The sequence below is a fragment of the Pantherophis guttatus genome, chromosome 5, assembly GCF_059756535.1.
Source record: "Pantherophis guttatus breed Tessera chromosome 5, ASM5975653v1, whole genome shotgun sequence".
Classification (NCBI taxonomy): domain Eukaryota; kingdom Metazoa; phylum Chordata; class Lepidosauria; order Squamata; family Colubridae; genus Pantherophis; species Pantherophis guttatus.
In genome coordinates, this window is record NC_142067.1 from 55,835,581 (window position 1) to 55,855,109 (window position 19,529).

General features: G+C 35.5%; 1 protein-coding gene across 2 annotated transcripts in view; it reads right to left on the reverse strand.

The window, feature by feature from the left end:
- Positions 1-19,529, reverse strand: part of DSCAM (DS cell adhesion molecule) — a 394,390-nt gene that overhangs the window by 151,169 nt on the left and 223,692 nt on the right. The window contains exons 7-10 of one of the 2 annotated variants that reach the window (XM_034423965.3): positions 10,405-10,701; positions 9,194-9,469; positions 7,999-8,277; positions 2,396-2,515 (exon numbers count right to left, since the gene is read on the reverse strand). In XM_034423965.3, coding sequence (XP_034279856.1) covers positions 2,396-2,515; positions 7,999-8,277; positions 9,194-9,469; positions 10,405-10,701 — 972 coding nt within the window. Of the gene's footprint in view, positions 1-2,395; positions 2,516-7,998; positions 8,278-9,193; positions 9,470-10,404; positions 10,720-19,529 lie in introns of both variants that reach the window. The other variant, XM_060694094.2, reaches the window with a different exon arrangement.

Sequence of the window (19,529 nt, forward strand, 5' to 3'; positions counted from 1 at the left end):
GCAGTGTTGTCTCTGAACTGTAGCGAATTTAATAAGCTTGTGGGTAGTCTATTTTCCCATTCACAGAAACTTTTGCCTCACCTCTATTCCAGGACTCAAGCTGGCTATTGCTTCCTGAGCACTTGATTTGATTTGATTTGATTTGATTGAACTTCTATACCGCCCTTCTCCCAAAGGACTCAGGGCGGTGTACAGCCATATTAAAATACATATAAACTCACAAAATTTAAAAGCAATTTAAAATGAATATATAAAAATTTGGCCCACAAAGTTAAAAGCTAATAAACACCCAATTTAAAATTCATATTAAGCCAGCTCGGCCTGTTGGAACAAAAGAGTCTTAAGGGTGTGGCGAAAGGTACGCAGGTCGGGGATCATACGAACCTCTAGGGGCAGCTCATTCCAGAGGGCTGGTGCCCCCACAGAGAAGGCTCTCCCCCTGGATATTGCCAGTTGACATTGTTTGGCCAACAGCATCCTGAGGAGCCCCTCTCTGTGGGAGCGAATTGGCCGGTGGGAGGCTATCGGTGGCAGAAGGCGATCTCGTACTTACACACTTACACACTTACACACATAAAAGCTCAGATTCTCCCTTTGGAGCCTAACTGCTCCATAATTTTAAAAGTACCTTCTCAATTTGATAGGCATTGCAAATTGCAACCAAGATTAGAAGGTTGCCTACTTGAAAAAATGCTGATGTTCTATCATTCTACTTCTCACACCACAAAATATTTAAATGCAAGATGGGATGGTAACTTGGCAGTTGGAAAACCTTTGTGTGTTTTAGCAAATACACAAATACATGAACTAGATAATATGGAGGTACGGATATTTGTTTTGTTTCTGTGTAGAGTAGGGCTGAGAAAAATAGTGATAGCTCATAAGTCAAGGAACTGATTGATATGCAAAACACTCCCCCTATTAAACTGATAGTTTCTGTACTTCAAGGTCAGGAAAAGTGAGGAACACTGAAGGAAGAGTTAAACTTTTTATGTGGACCAGAAATGGTGGTTATGTACATTTGTAAATGAAATGAGACTGCTCACTAGCATCTGTACAAATCTTTTATACAATATTTGGATTTATGAACATCTTCAGGATATTTATACTATAGATAATCCTTGGTTTACAATAGCAATTGGGGTTGGAATTGCTATTGTTAAGCAATGTAATTATAAAGTACAATGTCATCTGACTGCATCACTTGCAATGGCAATGCTAGCAATCTCAGTTGCCCTCCTTAAACAAAGACCATGTGGGTAGTTAAGCAAGGAACCATATGTCTGCAACTTCTGACTTTCTGATGATTTTCCCATTGACTTTGTAGGAAGGTGATAGGGAAATTGCAATTGGAAATTGCAATCACATGGCCATAGCCAGAGATGAAATGCTACTGGTTCGGACCGGTTCACCCAAACCGGTAGTAATAAAAGCTACCGCTTCACATGAACCGGTAGTAAAAAAATGCTACTGGTTCAGACGAACTGGTATTTCTGACGATCAGCTGTGCCGCGCAATTTATATTTGGAAATATAAATAGCAGGAAATCCTGCTTTCTAGCAAATCTAAATCGTGTGACACAGCTGTTCCCCCCTCCTCGCTATTCTACTTATCTTAGAAAAGGCTTAAGCCACCTTTTTCAGCGCTGTGTGGTTGCACCTGTGGTGCGCCTGTGCGCGCAAAGTATACGTTTGGCATGCAGCACGCATGCATCCGTGCAGCGAACTGGTAGCGAAGCGAACTGGTAGCAGACCTCAGAGCATTTCACCCCTGGCCATAGCTAACTGCAATGTCATAGTCATAACTGGACACCAAGCACCTGGATTGTGATCACATGACCAAGAAGAAGCTGCAACAGCCAGAACTACAAGGATCCTTTATAAGCATCATTCATTCAATGCTGGATAATTTTTAATGGTTGTAACCCAAAGGCTACCTGTAACAAGAACTCATATCATCTGCCTTATTTTATTTGACATTATTTTATTAAATGGTAATGAAGAGAAATAATAGGTATTGTCAACCTCCTAGGCAAGATTAGGAAAAAGACTAAACTGATTTTTGAATAAGATATCTTTAACATTAGCCTTGGGGTATCTTGGAAACTCCAAGAAAAATTTTCAACTCTCATCTATAATGAGACTGAGTCTCTTTGAATGACTTGAAATGCTTCTTTTTAGTTTTCTTGCTAGTAGGGTTGTGTTTCCATTTATAAAATAAGCTACTAACAAACTCCTCTTCTACCTTTTGATTCTGTTTATCCTGCCTCCATTATTTTTCCAATCTCCGTAGAATCTGTCACAGTTGGAATACTAACAAAATGAACATTGCATAATAAATGCACAATATATTTTTGAATTACACTATAATGAGTATTGTTAGAGGATAGAAATACCTTTGGAGTACTTCCAGACAATGGTAGGAACAGGATAGCCTTCTGCAGAGCAGTTGAGGATCACAGCTTTTCCATAAATCCCATCTTGATCAATTGGCTGAACCACAAATCTGGGGGGAACTAAAAGAAAACAAAGAAAGTAGGATACAATCAAGTAGGACACTTTAACTATAATTAGACCACTTACCCATGATTTTTTTCTTAATAATTTCTATTGATCCTCAATCAAAACATTATTTGGCAAATGATATTAGAAACACATTTGGCAATGAAAAGCTTGCTAATAAGAACTGCCATACTCAGTTGAATGCATTAATGTCCATATTAAATAATATGCCCACACCTGATAGGTCCAGAGGTCTCTTCTATAGCAAGAGAGGGAATCAATGGTGTTTATTATAATTTTCTGTGGCTTCCTAATAAACCTTTTGTATAATTACTGGTTTTTTTTTTTAAATCTAAGAATGCGGCCTCCTGTTTGCAGAGCTCTGGCTTTTATCTCCAGCTTTCTTTAGTTGGTTACCATAGATATAGCAAGAACATACATCTTAATGTTATACTTTGAGGCATTTAATTCTTCAGATCATAACATGGTGTAGGACATTGCTGTAGTTGAGATGTTAAAAAAGCCAAGTTAATGTCTCAGCAGAATTGCAAATTTTAAATAGTTGAATTTACAGTATCCTTAAATACCCATATAGTGACTAATAAACTATAAAGACTTATGGAAGCCTTGTGTATAAATGCAGAAAACAATTTTCAAATGCTTTTATACATAGAGATTGATTCTTTAAAAAGAGAGCAAATTAATATCCTGAAAAGAGAAAATACAGTATGTTCTTGCTGAACTGATTTTCCATTGAAATCAGGGAAACAATTTTGGATGGACAGGAGGAAGATACATTTAATTTTGCAATGGAGTTGTTGCAAGAGTACAATATATTAATGGACCAAGACTGCCTTTTTATAAAGCTACCATTAGTATTTTTTGATTACATGTTCAAATTTATCATTCTCTTGGACAGAAGGATTTTGGTATTCTCATTTTCTCTGGAGTTTCACTGGAAAGATTAAAATGCATGTAAGGTAAATGATGCAATTTGGAATGTTTGCTATTGTTGAAATACTAGTACCATATATTGGGGTGTTGCAAATTTAAATTAATAAAAGAAATTCCATTATTCAAAACAAGTTTTATAAAATGTTAGCACAAGTGAGAAGTCACTTTCGCTGGTTTAGGAAAACTCTTTGTTATAAATTGTCATGAGCCAGCTATAAGAAATTTGGCTGATCTCAAAAAACTAAGTAGAGTTAGATGTGGTTCAGTGGTGGGTTGCTACCGGTTCTCCCCGAGTTGGGCGAACCAGTAGCGGTGGTGGGAGGCTCTGCCCACCCGCCCCGACCCTTCTGCACATGTGCAGAAGCGTTGTGCACACACACACGCACGCACGAGCGAACTCGTAGCAAACTAAATTGAAATCCACTACTGATCTGGTTTATATTAAAATGAGAGACCACCAAGAAAAAAATAGACCACTGGGTTTCCAAAAGCAGCAATGGAAACTACTTCTTCAATGCTGCTAAAGATGACATGAAGAAAGCCAGGATGTCTTAACCTCAACTTGTGGTGGCCCCATGATTGAAGGAAAATTTCTGGCTGAGCTTTAGGGGCATGGAAAGTGCTTGGGAGGAGGCATGGGCTTGTTTTCTATGTCTTCTTCTCAAACAAGCATTTTATACTTGTAGATTGCCTCTTAGATACAAATGTATACTTTCTTAGGACCATGCACACTATACCATACACAGTTTCTTTAAAGAGATGTCAACATGTGCAACATCTTATCTGCTCTAAGGCACTTCTTCAGCTTTGAATCTGAAGCACAGTACATCCCTATTAAACTTGAAGGACACTCTGGGATAAATGGAATACCTCTGCCATTCCTTCCTCTTTGGAATGGATGTATTTTTTTTCCCCAGGAGGCATCATTCCAGTATATTTTATTTTCACAGAAAAGTTTTTCAGCCATGTAACAAGCAAACCCTTACAAGTCTTTTAATTTTTAAATGTTTTTTTTATAATGATTTTTTAAAATGTATTGTGAGCCGCCCTGAGTCTTCGGAGAAGGGCGGCATATAAATTGAATTAATTAAATTAAATTGAATTAATGGTTTCATGGTTTTTCTGCAGCCTACTGCCTAGTTCAACTATTGTTGCTTTGCTTTTACTTCAAAAAAAAATTGCCTATAATTTGAGATCAGAGTACTCTTTTAAACTACTCTGATCTAAAGACCACTTGACTATTTTGGATTCTTAACAAGGGAGGGATACAGTGACTGCACAAATATAAAAAAAATCAGGGCAAATCTTACACCCAGATCAACAATGCTCATTTCCTTCATCTCATACTTCTCCTATGACTCATTGACCAATCAGAACCGTTTTGGGAGCAAGGGGCCTTTGACACAGAATTGTTGGCCTTCCAACAGAGCTGTTGCTGTTTGCCATTGAGGTCTTTTAATTCATATCCCATGACAAAATGGCTTTAGAGAGCAGTGCCTAGCAAATAGACTGGGAAGGCTGTGCGATCACAGATTCATTAGCCAATGAGAACTTGAGCAGATCCCTGCCCTTGATTGTGTTATTGCCAGCACGGCCATTGAGTCATTGTAGGTTGTCTTCCTGGCAATATTTGTGTAAGGAGAAGCAGGAAAATTTCACTTTCATACCAGAATACCTAAATATAATCCCTGGCAATCTAAGTTAGAGGCTGGAGAAGACACAGAGGTGATATCATGAGAACAATCTGCCTGATAAAAATTGTTTTTAACAAAACTTCTGTTACATTAAAAAAAAAAAGCTATTACATAAATGGTTTCTCAAAATGTAACTATTGTTAAAATCACTTTGGTTAAACATGTCTGCTTGGGCAGGGGTTTGGACTACATAACCTACAAGGTCCCTTCCAACTCTGTTAATCTGTTATCTGTCTTTTGTAAATGTACATATTTTTGTTTAGACCTTTGAATACAGAATGGAGTAGACATTAGTAAACTTAATCCATTCTTTTCCTTTACCACTACTAAATCCATTTTAATGGACTCTAGTATTTCACTCTCACTGTATCAGAAATCTCTCTTATTTTTAAATGTACAAAGTTTATGCTTCATGAATATGGATTAGTCTGCTTATTCTATTTTCTTTGAATAATTTTATTCTGTTCTTCCTTTCCCCTTTTATTGCACTTTGGCAATTCAGTTTCTAATGACAAATAAATGAAATTGAATATTTCACAAGATTATTTCAGTACTGCTCTTGAACTGTTTAACATCCTCAAGAGTAAATGCCAACTTAATTTTTACATGACACCTTTTCCTTACCTTTATAAGAACCTTCACAACTCTTTCTCAGGCTCTCTAGCTCAGACTCAGCAGAAGCTATTTAATGCATCATGGATGGATAACAGTTACTGTTGCAGATATCTCATTGTAAGAAATGTTTGCCTTTATCAATGTAAGAGCATTTGTCCTGTTTTATACTCATTGCAGTTTAAATCTGCTACTATCTGATTTTCTCACCAATTTTTGATTTTGTTGCTTGTCTGTTGGCATAAAAGATATCCTGCTTTGGGAAAATCTAATTCCCAATGTAACTCCTACACTCTGGAATACTTTTCACCAGACATTTAATTATCAGATAAAGTAAACTACCCAAGAGGTATAATAAGAAAAGCTTATTTCCATTATCCATGTTTTAAAAGTAAACGTAGGGATAGCTTTATTTAAGTTATATTTCATTTATATATGTAAAATAAATATGCTAAACATTGTATTAATTTATTGGCTCCAGCAATCTACGGTATATAGTGATCCCATGACAACAGATTGTTTAGTTACCTCCCAATAAACAGCAGTAGCCTAAGATAAATCTGAAAATTGTATTATTTCCATTATTATCTATGCTTTTTTCCAGTTGCATAAATAAATAAACAAATTTAGTACAAAACAATTTTTTTAAAGATATTTTCTTCAAATACATGTTTCTCATAAAAAAGTGACAAAATAATTTTTGGAATCTTATGATTTTATAATGCTATATTTATGCAATAGTTAAACATTTTGCCCTATTATTTATTTTAACTATTTTTCAAACATTCTCATTTTTACAAAGCTTAAAATATTCCTTAATTATTCCACATCCTATATTAAAATAAATGGTTTTAAGACCTACATAGTAAGGGGTTATTTGAAATTTAGTTCAAAAAGTTTAAGAGTTATTTGAATGAGTAGTCCTTGACTTATGATCACAGTTGAAATAAAAACCTCAGTCTCTAAACAATATTATCATCAGTGAGTCATCATGAGACTGAACCCATGTTTACAATCTTTTTTGCTGCCGTTGTTAAGTGAATCTGGCTTCCACATTGTTAACACACATTGATTTTGTTTGTTGGAAGCTGGCTGTGAAGGTCACAATAGTGATCACATAAGCTTGGGACACTGAAACTGTTGTAAATACATGCCCATTGCCAAGCACCTGAATTGCAATCCACTGACTGTGGGGATGTTGCTATGGTTGTAAGTGTGAATCCCAGTCATAAGTAACATTTTCAGCCCTATTATAATTTCAGACAATTGCTAAATGAATGGTTATAAGTCAAGGACATCTACAGTCCTGACTTTTGGTTAATTCATTTCAATTTTTCTTTTTTATCTAGAAATGTTGTGAACTGCTCAAGCAAATTCTGCTACAATAGAGACAGCAACAATAAATGTATTCTATGGCTAGCTATTGTCTTCAGTTCGAAGCTTCATAATCATCAGAATATATTCATGCCATTTATGTAACTGTCCATTGTACTGTATATTTGAGAATTTTGAGAATTTTGTACAAATTAAGCTGGGGCTAAGTTGAATTTAAATAAAGTATACATATGAAAAGTTGCATAGAAAAACACGTATTACAGAGAGTCATGGAAGTTGCTTATGCAAATATGTACAAATTTGTATAATAGCAACTGCATTTTTTTGTGGATTTGTTTAAAATAAATTATTAGTTATGAAAAAGACAGAAGAGCAGGATAATACCTACTGACTGGTAGTGCTAGGAGCCTCTGTCTGGACGCACCTGGATTTGACTCACAGGCTGCCAGTTGAGAAACATCACCATAGCATCACAGTGATAGGAGACACCTTCTTAGTAGCTGAACAACTGATATTTCCAAAACATAAGGCAAGACAGTAATAATCCTTTATTGTAGCAGAATTATACAGCTTGCTTATCAATTACATAATTTGTTATTAAAAATTGACAGGCTCAAAGCTAAAATGCTCTAAAAATAATTAATCATGTTTCAAATTCTTTCAACTCACTTTAAAGATTTTCTGTATATTAAAACTTGCAGTTTCCAAGTGTAAGAACAGACATTTCCTGACCATTGATAGCATTCACTTGTAACATGTTCAGACAAAAGAAAGGTGCAATTATTATGGTATATGTAAGAAGACAAAAGAGCAATTATTTTACATTACAGTAGCATTTAGTTCTCATCACAACTGGTGTTTCATAGTATTATTGATGATACTATTGCCACCATTATATTTACCTCTAACAATTAATTGGCTTTGGTGCTCCACAGCTGCTGCATCATTTCTTGCTATACAGGTATAGTTTCCATTGTGCATAAGGGAAAGATTAGAAATCCTTAAGGAGCTGGTGAAGTCAATGTTGTCAATGGTCACCCCAAGACTGGCTGGGATTGGCCTACCATCCTTCTGCCAGGTGATTGTAATAGGCAAGTCCCCTGAGACCACAACGCATGGAATGAAGACTCGCTGGCCAATAGAGAACCTCGGAAATTCAAAGGGCTGGATAAAAGGTGGCACTGGAACAAAATAGAGCAAATATGTTGGTCAAAAAAGTGTGACTATAAAAATTATCAGAAGAAAATATTTCATCTGCAAGACACCTAGCATGCATTAGGGGAAGCCATAACAAATACCGGTAATTATTAATTATCAAATCTTTACCAATAAAGTGCTGGTGTAAGAGCTGAAGCTGGCAATGGAGGAACCATAAATTCTGAGGTTAGACAAGACTTTTGTATAAACACATCTCATCTGTCCAAGACCTTTAAACAAACTGGCAAGAAACTTACCTTGGAAAAGAAAAAAGCAACACTTTGAGCTCTCTACTCTGTGTTAAGGCTTCTTCTATTTTTTGTTTGTTTGTTTGTTTGTTTTTGCCTGCAATAAAAATTCTAATCTTGCTGAGCTGGGGCTGAGGGGTTTCTGCCCTATTAAGCTAATTGTTGAATAAGGGGTTCTGCGTACAATAACTAACTGCAAAGTGTTAACTTTTCTGAGTCAAGATTTCAGTTAGGACATTTAGTGATCGATAAGTATGAAGGGCACTGTCTAGAAAAGGTTGATTAAAAATCAGGTATCAATCATAGGTGGCTTTTCAATATTGTTCACAACATAGTATGAAAACAAGCTTTAGCAATTATTTTTGAGGTCAGAATTTCTTGCCCCATTGAAGTTATCTGTCTGATGGGACAGCAGTAGCTTTTATGTATTTTTCAAAGCTCTCATGACTGGAAATTCTTGCTGGAGATGGCATGCAAACTGGAAATGCCAAGTTACATTTAACATCTCCATTGCATTTGTTTTTGACAGACAATTATGGGATGGTTCAGAGAAATACATTCAAATACATAAACCTGACCATAATCTATGATAGTTGCATATCACCTTCACTTCCATTTTTACAAGCACTTTTAAATAACATTCATGTTTTACCTTTTACTGTCACGTGTACACTCTGGCTAGTTGACAGTTGGGGCTGAACCAGAACATTGCATGTGTATTCTCCCTCATCCACCTCCTTCTGCACATCTGAGAGCTTAAGTGTTCCATTGTTTTCAAATGCTACTTGACGATGGTTAAAAGGGAGCAGATTAGAATTCTTATACCACTTGATTGAGTAATAAGGGTAACCAATGACACGACAGTGAATGAAGGTATCCCGCCCTGCTATTGCTGTAATGTTTTTCATTGGCCGAATGCTGGCTGGTCCTGTAAAGATAAAAGCAAGCTCTTGAAAATAATTTAGAGGTATAATTAGTTAAGAAAATATTGTTTTCTTCTAAATATATAATTCTTTTAGATCCTGAAAACTGCAACTTACTACAGTTCTCTCCACTCTTTTAACTTCCTAGAGCAACATAAGGGGCTCTTCCTATTTGTTTTACACTTTTCAATTTTTCAAATTCTACAACAGCCATATTAATTAATGAATTAATTAAACTACACATTTGGATCACTAAATCATTTATGATAAAAATCTGTATTGAATTATAAATTAAAAGATAGTGTCATTTCAGTTAATGCCAGAGAAGACAAGACAGATAGAAACAGTAGCCTGATATTTCTAAAATTAGGGTGAATAGTTATATATAACTGTTTCTAACCTGTTGTATTCCAGAGATTTTGGTTGAAAATTTATATCACTCTCAATCAGCAGTTCAATGGGTGTGTGTATTCTAAGTGAAGAAGTATGCTCTGATACATTTGGCAGAATGAGGACTGAATTACAGATATAAACTGCAATATTCTTAACCTGGATACTTACAATGAATGTTAAGTTCTTAAAAGAAAAAAAGTCATGCAAGCAAAACTAATTCTATAGTAAGTTAAAATTAGCTGAATTGATTAGTATGTATAACATACATTCACAGTATGTGCTGTGCTTATTTTGTGTAATGGTCTGTTAGTCCAATCTGACACACATTTACTCAAAGGTAAGCCTATCAGTGATGCTTATTCTGAAGAAGCTGTCCTTAGCATTATAGTCTTATACCATGATTCCTTTATGGGAAAAATAGAGATAGCATTGGAAAAAAAAAATCTTAGCATTCAATAGCAAAGTTCATAAATGCATTTATGTTTTATTTTACTATAATGAGGTTTAATTTTTTTTTTTTTTTTGGAGGAGCTGATTTGACAAGCACCTCTTACGTTTATTCGAGCCTGGTAGAGGACGACTCCAGCTGAGTTGTTGGCAGTACAACGATATACTCCGCCATCTCGGACCTGAGTACTGGAGATGTTTAGGTAGCTGACTACATTCCCCTCAGAGGTGATGATCTGACTAATACGGTGGTTCCCATCTTTAATGATGGGATTTTCATCCAAAGTCCATGTGATGGTAGGAAGAGGAGTTCCTTTCACGTTGCACATCAAAGATACACCCTCTCCTGGGCTTACTACTTTCTCACTGAAGGCTGAAATTATTTTAGGAGTTCCATCTGTAGAAGGAAAGGTATCTAAGTTAAAAAGAGAAGATACATGAGACAATTTATCACAAAAGGGTAAAATCTGTTTAGCTCCTCTGTTTTAAGAAAAAAGAAGCCAAATAAATGTTTAAATGTTTCAAAAAATAGCACAATTAGTTCTCATTTTGACTCATACTTATTGCTTATTTTTTCCCTTTGCTATTTTATATGAATATTATTCCTTTCAATCAATTAGGCTAATTATAAATTTAGAGGTTAACGTAGTGAAATAAACTAGGAAGGGAACTAGGAAGGGAATTATTTAATGTACCAAAGTTAACATAGCAAAATTTAACAAAAGTAGAACTCAATATATCCCCAACCCATGCACAAGGTCTTAAAGAAGTTATCACATGCCTATAAATCATACTGTATATATATATTGTTGCAATATTTTCAGGATCAGACTCAATAATAATAATAAGAGTTAGAGGTTTAAATATATTTCTCTTTAATTATAATAGGCATTCTATATTCACTGAATATTCACAGATAGAAGCAAAGAAAATGGTGAAGGTGGCTCCTTATATATACAAAGGGTGGAGCCAAGAGTGGGAGTGGTGAATTATGAATACATTAAGAGTCAAAGAATAAGTTAACCCCTGATATCCCATATATACATTATTTACACATTAGGGAATAAGGCATTTACATCTGACAAATCCCCCTCTAAATGCCGGTTCGCTATACAACACCAATTACATTCAGATTCAGGACAATATAAGACATACAATTTGGAAGTTAAGTATTTGTGCTGTTTAGAAGGTAAAGGCTTCGTCAATATGTCTGCTAATTGTTCAGAGGTATCACAATGCACTGCTTTGATAAATCCATCTTGAGACAATTGTCTCACATGCTTAAATTTTATATCTATATGCCTGGATCTTTGTCCAATGGCATCGGATCTAGATATTTCAATGGCTGCTTTATTGTCTTCATGCATAACAAAAGGCAAAGCAGGTTTTTTCCAAACATCTGAAATTAAATCATTAAACCATACAAGGTTATTTGCAGCTTTGGATAAACAAACATATTCCGCTTCTGTGGTTGAAGTGGCTACCAGTTCTTGTTTACCAGTGTACCAGTAAACTGGACAGTCATTTAATAGAAAAATATAACCAGAAGTACTTTTTCTGCATGATATATCTCCAGCCCAATCCGCATCTGCGTAACATGTAAGTTTTGGTTCTTTATTATCACTAGGTTCTAATACTAGGCAAAAGTCTAATGTACTTTTCAGATATCTTAAAATTCTTTTGACAGCTTCCCAGTGATACATTGTTGGTTTGCTAACGTGCCTTGATAATAAATTGAGTGGTAATGCAATATCTGGCCTAGTCCAATTAGATATATAAAGAAGTGAACCTATGACTGATCTATAAAATGTATTATCCTTGAATTCAGGGGAAGATTCATCAGTATTTCTAAGGAAATCAGTTTGCATAGGAGTGTCACAGGGTTTGGCATTGTTTAAATTGCATTTGTTTAGAAGTTCAATAATCTTATCTTTCTGAGTAAGTTTGAATCCCCTTCTAGTTTTGTTAATTTGTACACCAAGGTATTTGTTTACTTTACCTAGAGATTTCAACGAGAAATGTTCATTTAGCTTGTTTACAAAGATTTCTCTTCTCTCTTTGTGTTTTCCTATATATAAAATATCATCTACATAAATCAATACAAATTCAATGTAATCATCACTCTTTTTGACAAAGAAACAATTATCAGCAGTGGTAGCGTTGAAATCCATGGTCTTAAGTACTTTTACCAAGCAATCGTACCATCTTTTGCCAGATTGCTTTAATCCGTATAAACTCTTGTTCAATAGCCAAATTTCATTTTTATTAGTGTATTGACTGTGAGGTGCTCTTACATATATTTCCTTATCTAGTTTTGCGTGTAGATACGCAGTCTGTATGTCATATTGAAATACATCAAGATTGAGTGCGGATGCTACTACTAGAGCTGTTTTAACACTCTCTGTTCTTACTGTGGGAGAGTACGTGTCAGTATAGTCCTCCGGATATTTTTGTGCATAACCTTGTGCAACCAATCTAGCTTTGTATAGGGTATTGCCTCCTTCTAGGTTTTTAATTTTATAAATCCACCTGGTACCAATAATTGTTTTATCTTTAGGTGCAATCGCAGGTGTGAATACATTTAATCCTTGCAAACTTTCCATCTCTTTTTTCATAGCTAGTTCCCATTTTTCCTTTTCTTCACGAGGGAGTTTTAATACTTCCTCATATGTATTAGGTGTTATTTGTTCACCATCCATATGCATTATGTAATCTCTGTATTTATTTGGTATTTGATTTCTGTTGTTCCTAATAGCTCTTTCAGGTTTGCTATGGTAGTCATGCAAATATCTTGCTTCCTTTTTTGTTAATGTGTCTGTCTTTATTTTGTGTTGACTATTTGTCCATGTTTTGGTTTTGTTTTTATTTTTGTTGATATTTTGATTTTCTATTGTCCCTTCCTCACGAGATTTTGTATCTTTGCATTTATTTGGAAATATTTCATTAAGATGTAATTTAGACCAGTTGGCCTGTTCATGGAACACAGCTGTTCTGGAAACTATAAATTTGTTATTATTATCAATGAATCTGTACCCTTTGGTGCCAGTTTCATATCCCATAAATCTTAGTCTTCTGGATACGTTTTCTCCCTTTCTTCTCAACTGTTTAGGTATGTGTACGTCTGCAGTGACCCCAAATATGTGCATGTGTGCTAATTTTGGTTTCCTATTATACATCACCTCATATGGTGTCTTATTCACAATACTGGACCAGGTTCTATTTTGAGTGTAATTTGAATAATGTAAGGCTTCTGACCAAAATTGTTTGCCTAAACCAGCATCCTCTAATGTGCACCTAATCATGGTTTGTAATGTGGAATTCTTTCTCTCTGCAATCCCGTTCTGGAACGCAGAAAATGGACTAGACGTGTAATGTAGCATTCCTCTATCCTTTAACCATTGGGAGAATTCTTTAGACATGAATTCACATCCCCTATCTGTCATAATTTGTTTTATTCTGATATTATGTTGTGTTTCTATGCGTTTGTAAAATTCCTTAAATTTTTGAAAGGTTTCATCCTTGTGTTTTAATGTGTAAACAAAACCATAGCGACTGTAATCGTCTACTATTGTTAGGAAGTAACGTTTTCTATAAGTGATTGATGGAGTTAATGGGCCAACTAAGTCCATGTGTACTAAGTCAAAAATTTTGTTAGTTGATCTGGTGGATTTTTTTGGCCTGGGACTAGTTTTTAGTTTAGTAGATTTACATACTGAGCATTCCAAATAATTTTCACAATTTTTTATTTTGACACCTTCTGCGTGTTCAGTCATTTTTTGTACTACAGGAAAACTTGCATGTCCTAACTTCCTATGTAAGATGTGAGCACACTCGTCATGAATTGGTTTACCTATTTTTGGTTTCTTCTCATTGTGTGTATCTGTGTGATCATGAGATATTTCACATTCATCATTGTCACTGTTACTAATATTTTCATCATCTGCCTCAATACAATCTTCCATATTTGAATCAATGTTATGTAACCATCTTTCTTTTGTTATCAGATAGGGTAGGCCTCCTTTAATCATCACAGTGCCTACATTTGTTTTATTCTTCTCTAAAGTTGCTTTTCCCTTTGAGAAAACTATATTGATGTCAGAATCTCTGCTTAGTTTTAGTATGTTATGAGGTATTTCTGGTATTAACAATACCCCCTCTATTTTTCCTAGACCAGGCAAGGTCACATTCCCTCTGCCTAATACTTGAACTTTTTCTTGATTAGCTACCTTTATTACAAACTTATCTTCTGTAAATGAAGACAATATATTTTTGTTATTAGTGGTGTGATTAGTTGCCCCAGAATCAATAAGCCAATTATTGTTCTCATTTTGTTGCGTTTTAGTGCTGTCTTGTTTATTTAGTCCATTCAGTGAACCAGATTTTCTCTCTTTTGAATTTTCTCTGCCCCCTCTACTTTCTCTGTAATTTGGTGGGCTTCTATATTTATGTCTATCTGTGGAAGACTGTCTATAATTGTATTTATTCCTATATTCTGACCTATGTCTTTCCTTTGAAATTTTGGGACAATCTCTTCTATTGTGTTCCCTGGACCCACAATTGTGGCATTTAAAAGTTTCATTATATTTTTCTTGGAAAGCTACCTTCCTAAAAGATTTGTGTTCTGTGTGATTGCTATAACGATTTTTTCTTGAATTGTCTTCTGCTATCAATTTGTTAGACAGACTTTCTATTGATAAATATCCTAGATTGATGGTGTCTAAGTGTGACATAAAACTATCCCATGATGAATCAAGTGAATTGATAATAACACTTTTCATTGTTTGATCTGAAATCACTTCCCCCCTCAAATGCAGCTCAGCTCTTATTTTGTTTAAAGATATTAAATGCTCACTTATGGAAACCCCTGGTTTTACTCTGGAAGAAAAGAAGTCCTTAGACATTCTTGTGGTGGTAGCTACACTATCGCTGTGAAACAAATTAAACATGCATTGAATTATTTCTGAAACAGTTAGATTTGGTTTGATGCTATGATACATTGCAGGAGACACGCTAGATATTATTAAGAAAAATGCCTTATGGTGTAAACAATCTATTTTTAAAGTCCAAGGTCTTCTTGGGGGACTAGTGATAAAAAATAGTAAATTTTCTTTCATAAAGACAACCTGGAGCTGTTGATACCATTCTTGCAAATTAATGCCATCAACCCTAAGTTTTGGGAAGTCACTGGGTAAGTTTCCCACATTATTTTGTCCATTACTTACAACCTGAGGTAGTCCGTGGTCTCGCAAGTGTAGGAAATTGCAAAACGGCATGGGGATGCTCGCAACGAGTCTGCGCGGTTCTCTGGCCAGTTCAAGTCTTTCCGGACCGTCTACGTAGTTTCGCACATGCGCGTTGTTCATTTCTTCTTTGTCGTCGTCGTGGAAGGTTCTCTCCATTGTAGCTCGCTCGCTCCGCTCCTCTTCAGACGAGTCGGTCTCTGGCTCGGTCTTAGGAGTTCTGATGGCGGCGACTGTTCTTCTCTTTCTTTTGGGTGCGTTGGCACTTGCTTCGGTCTGCGGTGTAGGGCGGAATCGACATGGCTCTCTGGGCTCGGGCGTCGTCGCTCTCGAAGTCAGGATGGGAGCGTGCAGGTCTTGAAGTATCGGCTTGTTCGCTTGCTTCTTCGTTGGCGCTTTGGAAATTTTTAATTTTGGCCCAAATGCAGCAAAAAGCGTCTTCATTGCTGACTTTACTTGGGATTTCGTTAAGTCGTCTTCACTTTCTGATTCTGGCTCTTCCGAAGAGTTTGAATCCTCCTTTTCACTTTCGTTGTCTGATAACGTTTTTCGCGCCAGAAATTTTGAACTGAGCATTTTGATTGGCTCTGCTTCTCTCACTTTGGAGGCTTGTTGAAACCAAGATGGCTGCCATTCAAAATTTCGCGCGGGATCACATTTTTTCTTTTTCATAACGACTTTCTCTGTAGTCATATTACTCACAGTTTTTTGGTCTTTGGGTTTCTCTTTAGCGATGTTTTTCTCTCTCGCTGCTCCGCTGTTCTTCAGCATTTCTTGGAGGTTCGCGATGAGGCTTTCATCATTCTTCTGGCTTTTTAATAATTTCAATATCTCTGACCTGAGTTCGTTATTTTCTATTTCGATTTCCTCCTGGCCATCATTTTCATTTATTAATTCTTCTTCTTCAGTGGTGTATTCTTCGGATTCTCTCGAAATCGCGTTTGTGGATTCGTTGATTATTTCTTGTTCAGTTTCTATTTCTTTGCTGTAGGCCCTGGTGTTGGGCCTATCTTTCTTAGACATTTTTAGGTATTTATTGAGTCAATTAACCATCCTCTGCTACCAGCTTGTTGCAATATTTTCAGGATCAGACTCAATAATAATAATAAGAGTTAGAGGTTTAAATATATTTCTCTTTAATTATAATAGGCATTCTATATTCACTGAATATTCACAGATAGAAGCAAAGAAAATGGTGAAGGTGGCTCCTTATATATACAAAGGGTGGAGCCAAGAGTGGGAGTGGTGAATTATGAATACATTAAGAGTCAAAGAATAAGTTAACCCCTGATATCCCATATATACATTATTTACACATTAGGGAATAAGGCATTTACATCTGACATATATATATATAAAACTGTGGCAGTTTCTTTATCTCAACTATTTCTTTAAACTCCTCATTAACCGTCTGTGGGTAACAAGTGCTTTTAGTATTAACACTAATTGTGTGCGTATGCACATTTATTTAGCAGTGTTCTCCTGCAAGAAATAAGTGTTTAACAAAATAGCTGGGAAGAACAGAAAGAAGGGGCAAAACCTGAAACTTCAGATTGGTAGAAATATGTCCAGAGAATATTTTTTACTCTGAATGAGCTTAATTCTTTAGAGACAGAAGAACTACATCATGAATACTGAGGAACATATTGATGGATAGGATAAACTTTTATATATTATCTTTAAGGAATCCTGGAGAAGGGTGAAGTGCGGAAAACATCAGAAAATATTCCTGTTTTCAGATGGGGACAAAAAAGGATCTGAAGGACTTGTTAATCATAGTAGTACTTTGAGAGCAAGATTTGTGAAGAACTCTTCTTCATTGCACAAGTTTGTTGTTTTTTCAAATAGCTTAATTTGTATTTATGCACTGAGCTCCAGGCTGGATTTGTTGGCTAAAATGGCCTTTCCCATATTTTCTATTTTTAATACTTGATGGAGAAATTTTGAAAATCAATGAATCAGTAAAATAAAATGAAAATTCCACACAAATATAACTTGTTCAATTCCCACTAGAACCAAATGTGTGATCGGCTTAGAAGAAAGTTGTGAGCTCTAACCCCTAACATTAGTCTGAACAGGCATGTATGTAAATATAAAAATTACAGTGTTCCCTTATTGAATCTAGAAGTCTAGTATATAACAACTGTATGTAACAACCCAACCAAATACATACCTCTAACCTGTCTGAAGTAAGGGTAGATGATACACCAGCATTTAGGAATTAGTACTGGCTTAGTTATTTTAAAGACACCTTTGATATATTCCCCTCCTGAGACATTCCAAACAAAAGAATAAAACTCATGTTGACTAGTTCATGATTCCTTTTCTCATGACAGTTGTAGCCACATATACTTTAGGGGTAGAAGATTATTATGAGATATGAACAAATTGTAACCATTTGCAAGAGTTTGCTAAAATTCTGTTTGCATCTATTTATAACACCATATCCATCAGTGTTTTGGAAAGGAGACTATACTTTGGCTTATTGTGGAAAAATATCTTCAAATTTAAAAAAAATATTTCAGAAACTTGGAATTATAAAGTTAACAAGGAATTAATAAATGAATAATTTCATGTTATCTCTTTTAGGTAGCACAATATTTAGGGAGATTTAAAAATGCCTGAGAATGCATAAATCTCATGCCAAATAATTGCTCACAATCTGCAAAAAGGACCTGATTAATGATTGTATATGGGATAAATTTAGTTTTCACTGTAACTATAATTACAATGAATTAGGACAGACCTATACATTACAATTTCTGTGGGGATCATTAGAATTACTACTACTACCACTACTACTGCTGCTAATAGCTAATAATGTCCTCAAAATGCTGTACCATTTTGCTCCAATGGGAATTGCAGTTTAATTCTATCAAAGCAATCACAACAGATATAACAAGTTCAAAGTGCACACTCTTTGCATGAAATTCTTTGAACGCTCAGGTCTGCAATAACCACTGGATCATTGGAAGTGATACTTTCATTTTCTTTTGTCTTGGTTTAAGAGAAGGCATAGAGACCTTGTCACACTGAAGTGTTTTTCAACTGTAAGTGTCATTTAATGAACACCCAGGCAAAGGTGGGAAAGCCAGTGACAGTGTCCTCTATTGCAGTATGATTCACAAGGGATTCCAGAATTCTAATATTTTCTGCATGAAACCTATAAAGATGTCAACTGGGGCATTCAGTACTCTGTAGCAAACCATTAATTCTTTTTCTGTAGCACTCCCAGTTTTTAATCTTATCTGAATAAGCGAGGAAGTGTTAAACCAAAAGGGCTGCATGCCTGAGACTTCCGCCTCTTCTCAAACCCTTCCCATCTTCTCCCTGTGTATTAGCACTGTCATTTCCCAGAAGACAAACAGCTACAGGCTTTTTATCCTGAAGGGGAATTGATACACAACTAATAAATCAGAGAATGTGCTTAGTCTGTTCCTTTGCCCTCCACTTTAAAAAACAATTAAAAAATTATACAAGTGACAGGCTTTTTGCAGATGAAAGCAGACATTATTTTCCCAGGGAGACCTATGTCTTAGAAATCCCCCCTGCTGTTGTACTCTGATAACCTGCACTCTCTCAGCATCATTAAAGATTATCAATATGCTCTTTAAGGCTTTCTTAGTCATGGGAGATGGTTGCCAAGGTAACTAGGTCCACACAGGTAATATCCTCTCTTTTCTGTGACTATTCTGAAATTAGTTTTCATGCCATGTTTGCACTATAGCCTCATTAGCTCTAAACAAATTTATTATTTTCTTCACGATTATTAGGGGGAACATGGTGTCAGCAATTTTCAGTGATTGCAATGGTTTCAAATAACGCTGGGATGAAATGTACAGAACACGTGTGGACTTTTTTCTTCTTACTCAGTGGACACATTTATTAATAGGGTCAACAAGTGGTTGTTCAAAAACATTACAAATACATTCAAGAATTTGTTTCTGAAGGATAGATACTAATGAATTGCCATGTTATTGTTACC